This window comes from Saccostrea cucullata, unplaced genomic scaffold (assembly GCF_032062105.1).
Source record: "Saccostrea cucullata isolate Sc308-1 unplaced genomic scaffold, CSIRO_AGI_Scuc_v1 ctg105, whole genome shotgun sequence".
Lineage (NCBI taxonomy): Eukaryota > Metazoa > Mollusca > Bivalvia > Ostreida > Ostreidae > Saccostrea > Saccostrea cuccullata.
In genome coordinates this window covers 1427230-1445768 of record NW_026919155.1, presented here as the reverse complement: position 1 = coordinate 1445768, position 18539 = coordinate 1427230, and the positions used below count along the sequence as shown (strand labels likewise).

General features: G+C 32.0%; 1 protein-coding gene across 1 annotated transcript; it reads right to left on the bottom strand.

Moving 5' to 3' along the window:
* Positions 1-561: 561 nt before the first annotated feature.
* On the bottom strand, positions 562-16790 carry LOC134280293 (collagen alpha-6(VI) chain-like). Its single transcript, XM_062762699.1, has 22 exons — positions 16749-16790; positions 16536-16560; positions 14802-15298; positions 14565-14679; positions 14204-14248; positions 13640-14074; positions 13347-13503; positions 11592-11664; positions 11477-11504; positions 10909-11402; positions 10643-10751; positions 9940-9978; positions 8377-8811; positions 7849-8012; positions 4255-4347; positions 4140-4167; positions 3563-4056; positions 3305-3413; positions 2708-2749; positions 1449-1883; positions 872-1040; positions 562-638 (listed from the first exon to the last, which is right to left on the bottom strand). Exons 1-21 carry the CDS (start codon positions 16773-16775, stop codon positions 892-894), a joined length of 3993 nt encoding a protein of 1330 aa, XP_062618683.1. The 5' UTR covers positions 16776-16790; the 3' UTR covers positions 562-638; positions 872-891.
* Positions 16791-18539: the final 1749 nt, after the last annotated feature.

Below are 18539 nucleotides of genomic sequence, written 5' to 3'. Positions count from 1 at the left end.
TACTTGTATCAGCTCTGCTCCCGATTTAAATTGTTTCAGTCGACTTTTAAGCTTGGGTACCGTTATCTCCAGATTTCATGAATCAAAGACAGGAAATTGCACCAGAAAACAGAATTCTTTCAAGCAATTTTTTGCTTGATTTTATTCAGACATATACATGTATTTAATTTATTTATGCATTTGTTAGGGAAATACAGTATTTAAAAAAATTAATGATATGCTATAGGTCCAGTCCTTGAGCTTGTATTTTTTTATATTCAAGGAAATTAACTGGGATGATGAGACAGAGCAATGAGGGAGTGGGATAAATATTCTCAAGAAGAAGCAATGTAATAAGTGGTGTCTTCTGGTAAAACACTCATCATTTATATAAGTGTCCCCTTATTTAAAAAATTTAAAATTAACAAGCATCACTGTGCTTTCAACCTGTATTCGAAGAGAGGAACTAATATGAAACAAGGAATGTATTTTCTATGACCTTCCAATTTTAAAATTTTGATAGACTTGTGTCCTCACCATTGGAGGAGTGCACATTTCTGAGAATAAACAAAAAACAAAAGATAATTTCTGAATGTGTTTATAGTAATGGCTGCCTACTACTGAAACATAGGTATCCTCTGTGACACTCATCTTCTTTCCTAATAAAATAAAATATAAAAAAGAATAAAGATAATTAAATCATTTATAGTTTTGTTTGTATATCTTTGATCTAATATTGAGTTTTTAAGTGAAATTTGAAGGAGTATAAGAAAGAAAATTGGCTTTTAATCAATGAATACGTTCCTAATGAAATAATAAAAATTCCCTAGTGTTTTTATTAAAACATGCTGCAAGATATTATAGATAGTCAGCTATGATTGACGTTATTTACCCTTATTTTTTATGCTGCATTCACGACAGGGACCCAATCCTTTGTTCACAAACTCTGGTCGAGAGCTCGCTGGAAATGCTTCTCAGGGCCTGTAGATTGTTGACATAGTAAACATAGTCTGGGCTGGTAGCGTACGTCTCCAGTTCCCTTCGATTAGCCCCCATCACACCTTCAAGTCGACATCAAAATTTCATTTCGGAATCAGTATTAAAAGCATTCTTCCAGTTGTCTCTTAAATTTTCTAATTTATCATAAATAGGTATGTTTTATATACTTTAAGGTGTATTTTTTGGCAAAAATATCTGCATGAATTATGACATTTTAAGTTATTTATTAAAATAGTGATACAAATACTAAACCATGTATTAACTTGAAAAAGTCATCAAACACTTCAAGATTGAAGATACTCTAGTAAAATGCATATATACATGGTTGTCTCCAATTAAAACTTGATGATAATTCATATTTTTCCTTCCTCCCCTTTGTCGTAAAATTTTTGCCCAAAGAGGATAAAATTCGACTTATAAACAGGCAATTTAAAACAAAAACAAGTTAAAAGATAATACTAAGTATTTACCTATTGCGAAAATAAGAACACCACTATTCCTTAATTTTGCGGCTTCTTCCCTTGCTTCGTATGGATTAGTCGCTTCTCCATCGGTCACCATCACTGCGATTTGGGGAACAAGGAGGGGCCGACCTCCTTTTTCGGGAAGGAATCCCTCTTGCATCTTTTGGAAAGCCAGGTGCATATTAGTGTTCCCTCGTTCCCAGTTTCTACCATGGATTCTATTAAGGACAAGAGATTTATCAACTCCATCTCGTAGTTCCAGAAAACGTGAAGCGTCAGTGCTGAAGGCGATAGCTCCAACTCTTGTTTCATCTTTAGCTATGTCGAATTTCTCCACTAGGTCATTTACAAAATCTAGTTCAATGCTGAAGTTCTTCTGAGAACCGATGCTCGTTGATTGGTCGATGGCAAATATGACATCAGCAACATGTTTGAGGCATTCTTACGAAAAGAAATCAATCAGATTTACACAAATATAGATTTCATTTTGAAAATGCTCACTTTTATCTGATTAATTACCGTATCAATTTTGATTTGTTTTTAAGCTTTTAATTTGAGCGTTGTCTTGTGTTTCATCAATTCCTATATTACTCTCAAAATAAAAAGGGATTAATGCTTAGAAGACGTATCACACCTACATGTATATCAAAAATGAACTTACATGTACTTAAATATACTCATATAATAAATTCGATTTCGCATTCAACACTTATACAGTAGTTTTGGGAATGAACAGAGACAGAATTTGAAGAAGTAAGTAATAAATTAAGTATCAGCTGAAGAGTTTCATGTACACTTTGTGCATTCTCATATATGTACGTTAGATTTTATCTTTTGATGAAAACAATTTATTTGAAATATGTTTGGTAATCTAAAAACTATAACATGTTAAGTTTCTGTAAATCCTATATGAGTGTATTTTGTATATAAGCATAAAAAATGCAGGCTTTAAATTAAAAGGAGCATAAAAGAAGCACTCACAAATAAAACAGTATTATGATTCACAAAACGCTTTTAAAAGGAATAATAATTTTGTCAATGTTAATAAAAATAAATAAAATAAGGATAATATAATTCTAGCAATCCAAATCAATGATAACAATTTTTATTAAGCGTCTAGGCCTACAGTCATCATTTAAAAAGAATGGTAATCTATAAAAAGAAAATGAAAGTTCTCTAATACAAACATTGTTAGAGGGCAATTTTACCAATAATTTAAAAATTCAAGAATTTATTTGTCATGAAAAATAGAACATTTTTCTTACGTTCCTCTGGTTCATTTGGTTTCACGGTTGTTGGCTCTCCAACTAAAATGAGACATTTTTGTATAATTAGGAACATTTTCCAAGATCTTTCTCTTAGAATATTAACCAAGATAATCTAAATAATAAGTATCAATAATTCTATTAATGTTATATATCATTTGTTAACATCATCAAATAAACAGTAACTTAAAGTAGTAATCTTTCCTTTTTTCAAAATTGGAGGGGTAGCAGAGAAATAGCCAGACAATTACAGACAAGCCAAAAAAAGTTTCTGAATTTTTGTTTTATTGGTAGTAAAGGAAAGAAAAACAAAACTATTATGGACCCGCCCCATTCAATGAAAATTTCCATATCAAGTAAAAGCAATTAAACCATTCTCGGAAAAATAAAATTGGTGGCCCGCCCCTTCAATACAGAATGACAGTTAAGCATGTCGATAATATGAAATGCTTGAACATCTCACAAAAATTGCATAGCAAGTGTTTTCTTTAAAGGATTTTTCATTCATTTAACAAAATATCCAAGTCACAGATTGGATAATGGTTTATTTGATCGAAATTTATTTTTAAAAAGAGATTTATGACAAATATGTCAAACCGTCACAGGTTTTCTTTGCTAACATTTCCTTCAGCTTATCTGTTTTAAATTCTCCGTATGTCGGAACCTTAATGACAGAATCAGGTTCACTGGCCATTCCAAATAGTTCCTAAAACACCAAATATATTGTTTTCAATTATAAGCTAAGCTCAAAAATATTCTACAATGTCAAAACACTTACACAACACAACATTTAAAATTGACATTTATCTGGAGTTTAAAAACATATCAAGGATCATTCAATTAAAATAAAATTACCTCATCAACAACTTTCCCCCCGACACCAATAGCAAAAACGTAAATGCCATTGTCTCTTGCTCGCTTAGCCTCTTTGAGTGTCAACTGTTTCGCTTCTTCTTGTGTGAACGGATCAACAGATCCCGGATTAGTCTCGCCATCCGTCATCACTATAGCAATCTTCATAACATCACTCCTAGCACCGTTCTTAGAAGAAAAGATTTCATTGTTCATGTATTCTAAAGCCTTGTAAGTTCTAGTTGCACCACCCTTTGTGTGTTCAATTTTCTGAGTTGCACCCAGAACGCCGTCTTTGTTGTTATGGGTATTGAATTGAAATTCTGGTTTGATGACGTCACTGTAAGACACGGCTGCAATCTGGGTTTTGGTTGGAGAAATGTCGAAAAGGCTAAGTACATCGTACAGAAAGTGGACCTGTGTATCAAAGTTTGGAGGCCAAATACTATTGGAGGAATCAATGACAAAAGCTATGTCTGCTTCCTTGCTACAAAAATCTGTAAATAGAAAACTTAAATAACTGTCAAAATCAAGATAAAATGTGAGAATTATGAATAATTTTAGAGAAAACTTAACTTACGATCACATAATGCCCCAACCACGAATCCCTGAAAAAGATAAATGGAAGTAAATGAATAGCAATTAAGACTAAAATGAACATTGGTGAACATTGCTTGAAAGGCAAAACTTTATACCAATGCCAACAAAGTTTTCGTCCACATAGTGAATAGCCAACAGCTGAACACTGGAAGGTTTGTAGTGGGTTCAGCTTTAGGAAAACAGCGCTTTTATGGTGTTTGCGAGTCAATTTCCTTTTGTGTTATTTTGAAATGAGATCATAATTAATAAATGTTTAACACTAATTTTATTTTCATTATATACACCAATTTTTTGCTACCAATTTTATTTTTTAGCCTAAAAGAATTTGTAAAGATTGACTTTGCCTTTGATTGTGATAAATACTAGTTAAGATTACATTTAATCATTTTCAAATTTACTCCCTCTTATAGTTGCTAAAATAGTGCTGTGATAAATAAAAGTCGTACATTACATGAGTCATACTAATCACCAATAATCACCAATGGTGCCATTTTCTTTCCTTTATATCGATGAAATACTAATTATAAAAACATTTAACATATATACATGTTCTGAGTAGGATAATCACATCAATATTAGAAGTTGGAAAACCGCTTTTCATACATGCATCCAAAAGTGCATGGTGATTGAACATTGCATAGCTGTTGCACATTCAATAAAATTTCATGCAATCTGTCCAGAAATGCATCTCAAATAATTTAACAGCACATCTTTCCGTGAAGATTATGAAATGATAGTCATTTGAGGTAATGATATTTTTCAATTTTTTTTTTACTGTAGACGTACTTTTTTCCACGGGGTCATAATTCCGCGCAATCCCAATTTATGCTTAATCCGCGGGTAGAAAATATTACGTGGATTTCTTAGGCTGTCACTAAATGCCTTACATTTATATTAAGTTCGCTTGGACAAATTTCCACAGAAAATTTGTGACCGCGTATATTGCGTAAATTAATACCACGCGGAAAAAAGTACTTTTACAGTATTTGCACAGAATGTCTTCTATAAAATACATATTTTCAAATAAAAAATAGTGCGATTTTTTTCCATATGACGTTCACTTTTCGTTAATAACATAAATATTTAACTGCATTTTTAATTTACTATCAATTTCCATATAACTTTATTGTGAAATGAAATTATACATATTATAAAAGAGTCGAGGGCCTTTGTATTGATGGAGAGAAATCAATACACATACAAGTATTTTTAAATGAAGGCTTAACAATTCGAACAGTTTATTATTATTGACTGATATTGGTTATGTATTATAAAAGGACGATTAAATGGCTAATATCAATTCCTACATCTATTTATTTCATTCTTAACGTTGATTGTTGTTTTCATGCGAATTAGAATAAGAACCATATATATAAAGCACTAAAAAACCAACAACACTCTATATCGTAAATGTCGGATCTACCAAGTAGATACAAGGTCACGGATGGAAATTTATATAAAGCACTAAAAATGACCAACGACACGAACAAAAAAAATTGTCAAATTTTCGGGACGCCCTGTCCCTTCCTCAGGACAAAGAAAAAAGTTAAAAAGTCATAAGAACAAAGGAAAATGAGAAACAAAAACAACTAGCACTACTACTAAACACTAGATATTTACATACTAAGTTACATGTTGAATTGGAAAATATTAAGAACACTAATAAAGAAAGAAATCCGGACCGCTATGAAATGCGTCCGGTCTATCGGGTACACTCGGGTGAAGTGCGATTTACATAATTGAACGAATTAATTATGCTTATTAATTACGACAATCAGTAAATCGTTCATTGTTTTATTCTCTCAAAATGGCGTAACTATATAGCCTACGAAGAAAAAAAAAATAAATATATCATGACTTTATTAAGTAAAAATACATCTATGAAATGTATGAAAATAAGGACTTAAAGAATAGATAAGAAATCGATTTTTGTTCAATTTAGTAAAGTTTAAAAATTACTGCATAAACCGTATATTTACAAGTATTTTGACAGTCTTATATTAAAGAGCAGTACCTATCAATGTGACTGTATTGTACACGGTAAGAATCTCATTTACTTTGAGCTTCTTACTAGTACTCCTAATAATGTATTGTACTTCTGTACGAGAATACGCGCGATCATGTTGTCATATACTCAGGGATTCTACTGCTATATCATATTGCAGCAATATGTTTCTTTCAGATCAAAGAATACGAAACTTAAAACATGCTGACATTTTAAGGCCGGTATACGCGATGAGATTTGTAATATAATGCAAGTTTTATAAAACTTTTGTATTATAGTGCTTTCCTGTACTCACACTAATACATATCTTATAAGATTGTAAATAAACTACGTATTCCAACGTGTTATTTCCCGTCATATTTCTCTCTCTGTCAAAGTAATAACAATGGAGGATGAGGCTCTGATGGCAGTGTCTATCATGGTACTATGCACTGCTTGATATATTCCACAAGTCCTTTTGTTAATTGACAGTACGTCGTCGATATATCTAAATGTCGAGTTGAAGGTCACAGCAAGTGTTTTCTTCTTGTCGCATAGATTTTGCACAAATCCTGCTTCATATGAATGCAAAAAATAGGTCTGCTAATAACGGAACGCAATACCGGTAGGTACCCATGGTGATTTCAATAGATTGTTGGAAGACCTGGTCTCCAAATACTACATATATATTGTCAATCAGAAACTCAAGCATCTTTTTAATGTCAAGTTCAGAGTACTTGTGTGTGCAATCAGAATGTGCTTTAACAAAATAATTTTGCAAATGAATCAATGACCAGTTAAATATATATCGTTTCACAGTATTCTTGAATTTCACTACTGTTAATATCTTTGTGAAGAGTAAAGAAAGAGTCTTTGAACATTTACTGGATTCCACAATGTATCTTTGTTTGTAAGGATTCTTATGCAGTTTCCGAATCAAATAAATATATATATACAGATCAAAATCATTTTGGTTCTTTGGGATATTAAAAATATTCAAAACTGAAATACGATTTTGAAGAATTTCTTCCTTTGAAAAGGAACTATGAGTATAAGTTGGATTACCACTTGTAAAATTAAATTCAAGTTCTTCTAAAATACAATTTATATAATGAGCCTTACAAACAAAGACACCTGCTTTGTCAGCAGGGACCAGTACGTACTGATCATGTAATCTATCTAGAATCAATAAAATAACTAGTGTCTTCTGGTAAAAAAAAAAATCTTCATTCCTATAAGTCTCCCATTATCTAAAGATTTCAAATTAACAAGCATCACTGTGCTTTTAACCTGTGTTCGAAGAGAGAAGCTACTATAAAAGAAGCTAATATAAAACAAGGAAAGTATTCTCCATCACAGTTGGAGGGGTGTAAATGTCTGAGAACAAACAAAAACAAAGGATGATTTCTGAAAGTGTTTATTGTAATGGCTGCCTAATACTGAAACACAGATATCCTCTGTGACTCTCATCTTCTTTCCTAATAAAAGAAAATGTAAAAAAGAATAAAAGATTTGTAGTTTTCCTTGCATATCTTTAAACTTTTATTAAATTTTTAAGGGAAATTTAGAGGAGTATAAGAAAGAAAATGGGCTTTTAATCAATAAATTAGCTTCTAATGAAATAATCAAAATTCCTGTGTGTTTTTATTAAAGAAATGGTGCAAAATATTATAGAGAGTCAGCTATGATTGGTGTTATTTACCTAATATTTTATGCTGCATTCACGACTAGGAACAATCCTTTGTTCACAAACTCTTGTTGAGAGCTTGCTGGAAATGCTTCTCAGGGCCTGGAGATTGTTAACATAATAAACATAGTCTGGGCTGGTAGCGTAAGTCTCCAGTTCCGTTCGATTAGCCCCCGTCACACCTTCAAGTCGACAAAAGGCTTTATTTTGGAATCATTTTTAAAATAATTCTTCCAGTTGTCTCTTAATTTTTCTAATGTATCATAAATTGGTATCTTTGATACACTTCAAGGTTTATTTTTTGGCAGAGATATCTGCATGAATTATGACATTTTAATTTGTTTTTAATAATAGTGATACAAATACTAAACCATGTATTAACTTGAAAAATTCCAGATTCTCCTATCAAACTTGATGATAATTCATAATTCATATTTTTACTTCTTCCCGTTTGCCTTTAACACAGAATTTTTGCCCAAAGAGGATAAAATCCTAGGTATAAACGGGCAATTTAAAGCATAAAAACAAATTGAAGATTATTTTTACCTATTGCGAAAATAAGAACACCATCATTCCTTAATTTTGCAGCTTCCTTCCTTGCAGCCCCTGGATCAGTCGCTTCTCCATCAGTCACCATCACTGCGATTTGGGGAACAAGGCCGGGCCTACCTCCTTTTTCGGGAAGGAACCCCTCTTGCATCTTTTGGAAAGCCAGGTGCATATTAGTGTTTCCTCGTTCCCAGTTTCTACCATGGATTCTATCAAGGACAAGAGATTTATCTACTCCATCTCTTAGTTCCAGAAAACGTGAAGCGCCATTGCTGAAAACAATAGCACCCACTCTTGTTTCATCTTTGGCTACGTCGAATTTCTCCACCATGTCATTCACGAAATCTAGTTCAATGTTGAAGTTCTTCTCGTTATCGATGCTTGTTGATTGGTCAATGGCAAATATGACATCCGCAACATGTTTTAAACATTCTGACAGAAAGAAATCAGTGACAATTCTTTTACAGACTTTTTATATTTTTAATATTTGAAAATGCTCACTTCTATCTGCAAAATAATATCAATATTGATTTGTTTTTAAGCTTATAATTTGAGCGAAAAAAATTCAGTAAGTCCTTTACTACTCTCATAATAAAAAAAGAAGTTTAATGCATGGAAAACGTATTGAATGATTGTTGATTGTATGTTATTTTACGTCCAATTTGTGAATTTTCACTCATTACGCAAAACGTAACAACGCAAAACGTAATAAACCTGGATTATTACTTTTTGCATCATTACATTTTGCGTCGAAATCAACGCAAAATGTAATAACGCAAAATGTAATAATCCTCAAAAGCATGTTGTTACGTACATTTTGCATCGTTACATTCTGCGTTGATTTCGACGCAAAATGTAATGATGCAAAAAGTAATAATCCAGGTTTATTACATTTCGCGTTCTTATTATATTTCGCGTTGTAACACAGACTGAGCTACTGCAAAGGGTATGAGAAATTAATATACGCGAATTTTAATATACCTTAAAATTTAATTTAAAACATTGAAAATATTTAATTTGATTTTTTAACACATATATTTTTTGGAAAGAACAGAGGCAGAATTTGAAGAAGTAATAATATAAGACCAAGAGACTCATATTCAATATTTGTATTTTTATACATTGTATATGTATGTAAAGGTTTATCTTTTGATGAAAACAATTTATTTGAAACATTTGGTAATTTAAAACTCTAACATGTTAAGTTTCTTGACATCCTCTATGAATATTTTTTGCCTGTATGCATAAAAAAGATGCAGGCTTTAAGAAGTATAATGAGCACACAAAGAAAAGTATTATAATTCAATACGCGTTTTTAAAAAGAAATAATTTGCTTATTTAAAATAAAGATTAGGATAATATAATTTTAGCAATCCAAAATTTGATGAAGAAGAATATATGCCTATAGTCATCATTTAAGAAGAATTGTAATTTATATAAAAAAAAAGAAAATAAATAAAAACTCTTGTATACAAACATTAATATTGTAACAAGGCAATCTTACTGATAATCAAAATAGTCAAGTAAGAATTTATATGTAATGAAAAAAAATCGTCTTACCCTCTTCTTGTTTATTTGGTTTCACGGTTGTTACGCCAACTAAAACAAGACATTTTTGTTAATTAGGAATATTGTCGAAGATGTAACTAGTAATCTACATACGAGTAGTAATTAAGCATTAATATTTCAAAGTATAATGGATATCATTTGTGAGCGTAATCAAATTAAACAGTAACGTAGCAACTTTTCTCTTCTTTTTCAAAATGGAAGGATAGGGGTAATCAGAAAATTACTGACAGCCAAAAAAAGTTCCTAAAGGTTTTCAGTATTATTCAAGAAAATAAAAACAAAAAATTCTGAGAACGCATCATTTGCGATCCATACCAAAATAAAATTGGGGGCGGCCCTTCAATACTGAATTTATGTTAAACATGTCGATCATATGAAATGCTTGAGCATCACAAAAGACTGTTTAACATGCTTCATTTATATATACAGTACAGTGAAACCTGTCTAATCCGACATGCACTGGGAGACAAATTTTGTGACGGAAAAGACAGTGTGTTGGATTACACAGTGTAAAATACAAGGAAAATACTAAAATGGGAAAGAAATTTAACGTCGGAATTCACAGTATTACGGAATAATCATGTCACGGAATAGACAGTTTTCACTGTATATATATTCGACTCACAGTTTGGATAATGTTTTATTTCATCGAAATTTATCTTTGAAATGAGATTAATGACAAATATGTCAATACCGTCACAGGTTTTCTTTGCCAACATTTCTTTCAGCTTATCTGTTTTAAATTCTCCGTATGTCGGAACCTTAATGACAGAATCAGGTTCACTGGCCATTCCATATAGTTCCTAAAACAAATATTTTTGTTTTCAATAATTAGCTTAGCCTAAAAACATTCTATGATGTCAATATTTCTGCTTAAAAGCACTTACTAGTTCGCAAAATTTAGAATTGTATCTGGAGTTTAAAAACATATCAAATATCATTCATATCAAATAAAATTACCTCATCAAGAACTTCCCACCCAACACCAATAGCAAAAACGTAAACGCCATTGTTTCTTGCTCGCTTAGCCTCTTTGAGTGTCAACTGTTTCGCTTCTTCTAGTGTTAATCGATCATACGACCCCGGATTAGTCTCGCCATCCGTCATCACTATAGCAATCTTCATAACGCCACTCCTAGCACCGTTCTTAGAAGAAAATATTTCATTATTCATGTATTCTAAAGCTTTGTAAGTTCTAGTTGCATCACCCTTTGTTTGATAAATTTTCTTAGTTGCCCATAGGGCGCCGTCTTTGTCTTTATGGGTATTGAATTGAAATTCTGGTTTGATGACGTCACTGTAGGACACGGCTGCAATCTGGGTTTTAGTTGGAGAAATGTCGAAAAGGTTAAGTACATCGTACAGAAAATTGACCTGTGTTTTAAAGTTTGGAGGCCAAATACTGCTGGACGAATCAATGATAAAGGCTATGTCTGCTTCCTTGCTACAAAAATCTGTAAATAGAAAACTTAAATACCTGTCAAAATCAAGGTCAAATGTAAAAAAAAAATTAGAAAACTTAACTTACGATCACATAATGCCCCAACCACGAAACTCTGAAAAAGATAAATGGGAGAAAATGAATGGCAATTAAGACTAAAATGAACATTGTTGACCGTTGCTTGAAAGACAAAACTTTATACCAATGCCAACAAAGTCTTCGTCCACATAGTGAAAAGCCAACAGCCGAACACTGAAAGGTTTGTAGTGGATTCACTTTAGAAAAACAGCGCTTTTATGGTGTTTGTCAGTCAATTTCCTTTTGTATTATTTTGAAATGAGATCATTACTAATAAATGTTTACACTTATTTTATTTTCATTATAACACCAATTTTTTTAATGCCATTTTCATTTTTAACCTGAAAAAATTTGTGAAGATTGACTTTGCCTTTGATTGCGATACATGTAAATACTAGTTAAGATTACATTTAATCACTTTCAAATATACTCCCTCTTATATTTGCTAAAACAGTGCAGTGATAAATGAAAACTCATACATTACATGAGTCATACTAATCACCAATAACACGGTGCCATTCTCTTTCTTTTATATCAATATAATACTAATTAGAAGAACATTTAACATATATACGTGTAGTGAGTTTGATAATCACATCAATATTAGAAGTTGGGAAAACCGCCTTTCATACATGCATCCCAAAGTGCATGGTGATTGAACACTGCATAGCTGTTGCCACATTCAATAAAATTTCATGCAATCTGTCCAAAAATGCATCTCATATAATTTAACAGCACATCTTTCCGTGAAGTTTATGAAATGTTAGTCATTTGAGGTAATGGTATCTTTAAGATTTTTTATTGTCACAGAATGTTTCCTATAAGATACACATTTACAAATAAAACAGTGCGATTTTTTTTTCTTGTCTCATTAAAAACGACAAAAACGGTGACGTTTTAGAACTTCACGGAGCAGCAGATAACGATGAAATTTTGTGTTTTACTCAGGAAAATTCCTGAATAAACTTTTAAAATGTTGGAGGAATACAAAAATATGTCATAGGCGAGCCGTGCATGTGTGGACAAATAGTACAGGCAGTATTTCTGTGATGGAGACTCTGTATCGGATGAGGACAATCTGTGAAGAAACGGTTAAAATATAGAAATCTGAACAAAAGCTAAAAAGTTGGAACGTCAAGGAAAGACATAAGAGCTTCAGTGTTGCTTATTCCGTGAAAGCAGAATTGTTAAAAAATAAATTAAAACCTAAACAAAGGAAATGATACATCGAGAACAAATGTTAAATAAATGTCAAGTATAAGAAAAAGGTTTTTAATGAGTGGGTATTGGATAACACTGTGTGAAATGTATAGGGATAGTATTTTTTTAAAATTTGTGACGCTATGTTTTGACGTTACATTGCCGTTAAGTACATGTATGCTCCGCGGGTACAACACATGTTGATTTTAAAATGAAATAATTTTATTTCTGTTAAGAAGAATGGAATGAAACTTCACACATCAACAAAACAAATATTTTACACATTATATTGTGCCTTAAATTTTAAATATTTAGTGAGTAATGTAAAGAAGATTGATATCGTCCACAAATTTTTCGAACAACCCTCGTAGAATATACCTGTAGAAATTAAATAAGCAATTTTAAAATGTCATTTTTAAAAATTGGAGCAGAGGAAACGTTGACCTTAAAAACCATCAGAGTTGGGATAAGTTGCCATGGAGGAGTAAGCATTCCATGTCGATGTACTCCATGTAATAATTTGGCAAATGAAAAAAACATCTGTAGACAAATTAGCATAAGATAAAGGCCTAACAATTTGTGTAAATAAGTCAAAGTCGACTTAAGGATAGAATTCGCAACATATTTTATTTCATTTTAACCAAAAGTAGAATATTAAATAAAATTGCCGATGCAGCCTCATTTTCGCTGTTTCCCTTGGATACTGCTGCACACTCGACTTGACAGTCTATTGACGATTGACGAGAGTGCTTCCAGGCTGTCCACACTAAACACGTGCTGGGAATCGGGGTCACTGGACAATTCGTTCAACTGCGACAATCTGGCACTCTTCACACCTTTAAAATATACACCAAAATTTTGATGTTGCAGGATGATGTTTAGATTATCATTTTTGTCATATGTTAATACATTCTGTATTATAAGAACATGAACTTAACAAAGAGATTAAAGATACATCTATGCTGATTATACCAATGGTGAAGATCTCCACTCCCTGGCTTTTTAGTTTATTGGCCTCCGCTAGAGCTCTATAAGGATCGGTCGCCACTCCATCTGTAACAAGCACAGCTATCTGAGGAACTTGTTTGGGGCGGCCGCCATATTCTTTCGAGAACCCTTCCCTCATCTTTACAAAAGCTTTGTCCATGAAAGTATTTCCCCGTCCCCATCTTATGTCATGGATTCGCTGGATAACGTCGACCTTGGACATTTCATCTTTAAGTTCGAGAACACGATCCGCCTCGTCACTGAACACGACTGCTCCAACTCTTGTCTCGTCTGGACCCACATCAAAGTTCTTCACCACTCTCACCACGAAATCCAATTCCAAACTGAAATTTTTCTCCGATTCGATGCTGGTCGATTGATCAATGGCAAATATAACATCAGCAACTAGTTTGGTGCATTCTGCAAAATGAGGATATTTACACTAAAATTCATGAGCCTCAGAAAAACTGAGATTTTAACACGTTAACTGATGTTTCTTTCGTTTATAGTGTGTTTGTACATGTATCATTATTTGACAAAATCTCTTACGTTCTTCCTGCGGCTCTGGTGGTTTTGTTGTAGTCATCTTTTCAACTGTGAATATCAAAACATATCATTATATATCAATTTTTGTACTTGTATCCAAAATGATTATTTAAGGAAAAAGACTAAATAATGTAAAATCACATATTTTAGGTAGGTTAAATTTTCAAAGCAAGAGGTTTTTTGTTAAAGAAATTTAGAGTACTTGTTTATTTCGCCGTTAAATACATTTCATGCAGACTTTCGAAATGTAACCTCAAAGTCCAAGAAAGTCAGTTATTTCACAGTTACTACATTTTGGCGTACAATGTAGTTGATTTCTGATCCACTGGCTATCTTTTTCTTTCATAAATTTTAAAAATCAAACCTGAACATGCCCTGTATGCAACCAGTTCCTTCAATTTATCGGTTTTAAATTCTTCATACGTTTTCACCTTTATTGCGAATTCTGCCTTTGGTTCGCTAGCGATGCCCATAATTTCCTAAAAAAAAAAAATCAATGAATTAGATATTCTTAATAAAGTATTGTTTATCAACTTGCTCGTATAATACATATAAATATATTCAACTAGACGGTAATTATGTTTTTTAAAGATGCACCAACTTTTTCATTAATTCTGCTGCCAATTCCAATAGCAAAAACGTTTACTCCGTTATCTTTGGCCACTTTAGCCTCGTCTTGAGTCCATTTGATAGCGTCCTCTAGTGGCAGGTCGTTGTCATGTCCTCCCGGATTGGTCTCTCCGTCTGTCATCACTATAGCAATTTTGACTGCGTCATTTCTAGCGCCATTTTCTGAATTAAAAATCTCCTCATTCATGTATTCAAGAGCTTTGTAGGTCCTTGTAGCGCTACCCTTTGTGTATTTAATATCTTTGATTGCTTCAAGAACATCCGCTTTGCTACTGAATGAATTGAACAGAAATTCTGGATTGGTGACATTACTAAACGATACTGCAGCTGCTTGCGTTTTGGCAGGTGAAATTTCGAACATCTTTAAAATATCATAGAGAAATTTGACTTGTGTTTCAAAATTTGGTTTCCAAATGCTTCTTGATGAGTCAATAACAAAAGCAATATCGGCCTTTTTGCTGCACATTTCTAAAAAGGAAAAAAGCGATAATGATACTAGTAGTTGATAAAAAATAATAGTTGAGATTCTTGACATTAAGGAGGGATTCTTGTCTGTTTTCTGACTTGCTGAAATATTCAAAGCATATTAATTTTGCTTATATATGTGTTATATATTACGATATAAAACGGTCAAATTGAATCTGATATCATCACTAAGTGATATTGTCCTTTTGATTCTTTGAATTTTCATCAATTTTTTAATGCAATAAATATGAAATGAACCCCTCCTTAATGGTATATGTAACTATCCAAAAACTATCGAAAAACCACTCAAATGAATTTTTAGAATGGCAATCATTTAAACAAAAGAGAACATGTACTCTGCCTAAATACAGTCATTAGCAATATTATTCTATTTGAGAATAATTTATATAATATGTAATGTAAATTACACCCATAATTCAGGCAAAATTACTACTAGTACTTCGATCTTGATGCATATTATTTATGCATTAAAATTCTGACAAAGGTTAGAAAAAGTCTGTAATCGATCTCTTTTTAAAGCTTTCCTGACACCAGATATGGGATCAGGTGCATAGGATGAGTAAACATCCCCTGACGCCAGACACTCCCACTGTGAGCCCTATGAATTAAACAGGTAGTCGTACTCCGATGTCAAATCTAATATTGAAGCAATAAACCTAACAAAGTGTACAAAACATGTCAGAAAAAGTACGAGCCAATGACAGATTGTATTTGCAAACAAGGTCATTTCAACGTCCAAGCTAACTTTAAACGGGATTATTGAAATCCTTGTAACCTCAACCAGTTTGTCAGTAACTTTCATACAGTGTCAGTTGGGAAACATAAATACCATATGCAGGTGATGTTAAAACATTCCTTCATATATAAGAGAAGCTGTCGATATCGATGGAAGAACTGAAGTCATTCCATTTTTTCAAACAATTTAGCAACTAGCTGTTTATGATCGTTTATCGTAAAACAAGATCAGATTTGACAGACTCTGTATAGCCCCCCCCCAATCAATGGGATATATGAGTTGACATAACCATTTTCATTTTTATCATTTGCATTTGAAAATGCTTACATTCAAATTTCTACAATTACATGTATATTCTATCGAAAATAATGGAAGACAGTGTTGAATCTTATGGTACCCGTATCAGACGAACTCAATTTCAAACTTTTGCTATAATAGTTGACGGTTTGCTGTGTTATATTTCTATAAATAGTAATACATTACCTTGTGCAGTTGATGCTGTGATGATCTAAAAAGAAATATTTTCTTTGTTATCCTATCATAAAATCGAAGAAATACAATGAATATGGCTTAGAAGATATATAAGTAGATATTGTATATAAAATAGGATAATTCTATATATCACTTTACAAACCTGGACATGTATTAGGTTTTTTTTTAAATTAGCCAACATATAAAATTAAAATTTAAACTCACACTTAGTAGAATGAGAAGATAAGACATTTTCCTTGGTCAAACATTCAGAGAGACAACATATGAGAGTAAAGTTCCAAGGACCACAATGCCTATTATACAGGATCTGTCTTGTGTAACTAATTGTTCCAGGGAGTAATTAACCCCGCCCCGATTCTTATCATTATACATGTATTCATCAGATATTCTTTGATATACATGCATTTGAAAATGATGCAAAATGCATAATTTCATTATCATGGCGACAATCAAGAGATATAAACTCTACGCTAAAGTAATCTACGCTAATTTTTTCTCAGCAATTTGAATATTATATGCACAATTGATTAACGATCAAAAACAAATTGTAGGACCTTGCTTTATCATGTATCAATGATAATTCTTAAGAAAAAATAATAAGATACATACTCTGGAATATAGTAATTGAGTAGTTAAAATCAAGATATAAATTCCTTTAAGTTAATCGAGTCCTTTTGAGTTTCCAACTAATTTTAAATATCATTATCTAATTTCAAAAAATTACTTTTAAGAGAAATTACATAAATTATAGTTTATCTCCCAATATCTCAACTATTTACAAGTTTATAAAGTTACACCTACAATATTTTACTAAAATGCTGAATTGCATATCTCAAAACGTTCAGCATAGCACGTACTACCGCAAAAACTAAGGTCTGTTACAAATGAATAATCTAACAATCAGGCAAAAAATCATCAAAAGCTACATAATAGCTATAACCAAATCCAATTTGCAATAATGAGGTTCCTTTGACCTACCAATGAAGTAATAATAATGCCATAATAACGTGGGTGGTTTTCAAAAGAGCAGGTCATTGTACATTTTCCTCCAAATCTATCCCTCTTATAATACAGCAAAACAGCGGCACCAAAAAATTTTCAGATACTTTATTTTATTAAGTCATATAGTTATTAAAATTACAAATACTTTATAAAAGCAGTTAATTTAATTAAAAAACTACGTTTCAATTTTCTGCATTTTTTAAATATAAAAGTTGTGAATGAATTCAAAATCAGGATGCGCTCAGCATCTGGGACTACTTGAAATCAAATAAAACAATTTGAATATTACGATTAAAAACTGCTCTGAACCACAGTGTCATTTAATTTATTATATACTAAATTATGCTAAATAAACTGTCTCTATAATACATAAAAATATATACCGGTAGTAGGTGAATTTCATGGGAAAATGCAAAGAGATCATACCTACAAGCCAATTATGAACAATGAAACAATTTTACACATAATGCAACAAAATCATTTTCGTTCAAACATTTACAAAGGTCTGCACAGAATTCTGAATTAATGAAATCTAACAAGAGGCCCAAGGGCCTTAATGGTCACCTGAGTATAAAACAATCCATAGAGGATCAATTGAGCGTAAAATAAATGGATAAGAGATTTTAGCTTTGTTGTCCAAACGCAAAAGAAATAGAATGATCAGGATCATCGAAATAATATTCATTAAATGTGGTTCTTGAGAAGAAATCGAAAATGTGAAAAGTTTATGCACGATGCGCACCTGCACAACGTACGATGACGTACGAAAGCAGACAGCAATAGGTCACCTGAGTAAAACAGTTAGATGTTAGAAGTTAATATGAATATGTGATTATGCACAATTATGAACAAAATACTAGTGAAAATAGTCACTCTTTTTACATTGCATAGGATAAAATCTGAGTAAATAAAATATTCATTTTACAAACGTGCATACAAATTCCAAAGGGTGTGCGGACTGCCATCTAAAAATAATAAATGGAATTAAATTTA

What these genes read in the sequence shown, in the direction of transcription:
- LOC134280293 (XM_062762699.1), bottom strand. Translation starts at nt 16,775, where the DNA reads ATGTCTTATCTTCTCATTCTACTAAGT. An exon ending in TGCATACAGGGCATGTTCAG is followed by an intron (nt 14,249 to 14,564) that starts GTTTGATTTTTA and finishes TGATATTCACAG; the next exon opens with TTGAAAAGATGACTACAACA. An exon ending in GTGAATGCAGCATAAAATAT is followed by an intron (nt 4,348 to 7,848) that starts TAGGTAAATAAC and finishes CAAACACCATAA; the next exon opens with AAGCGCTGTTTTCCTAAAGC.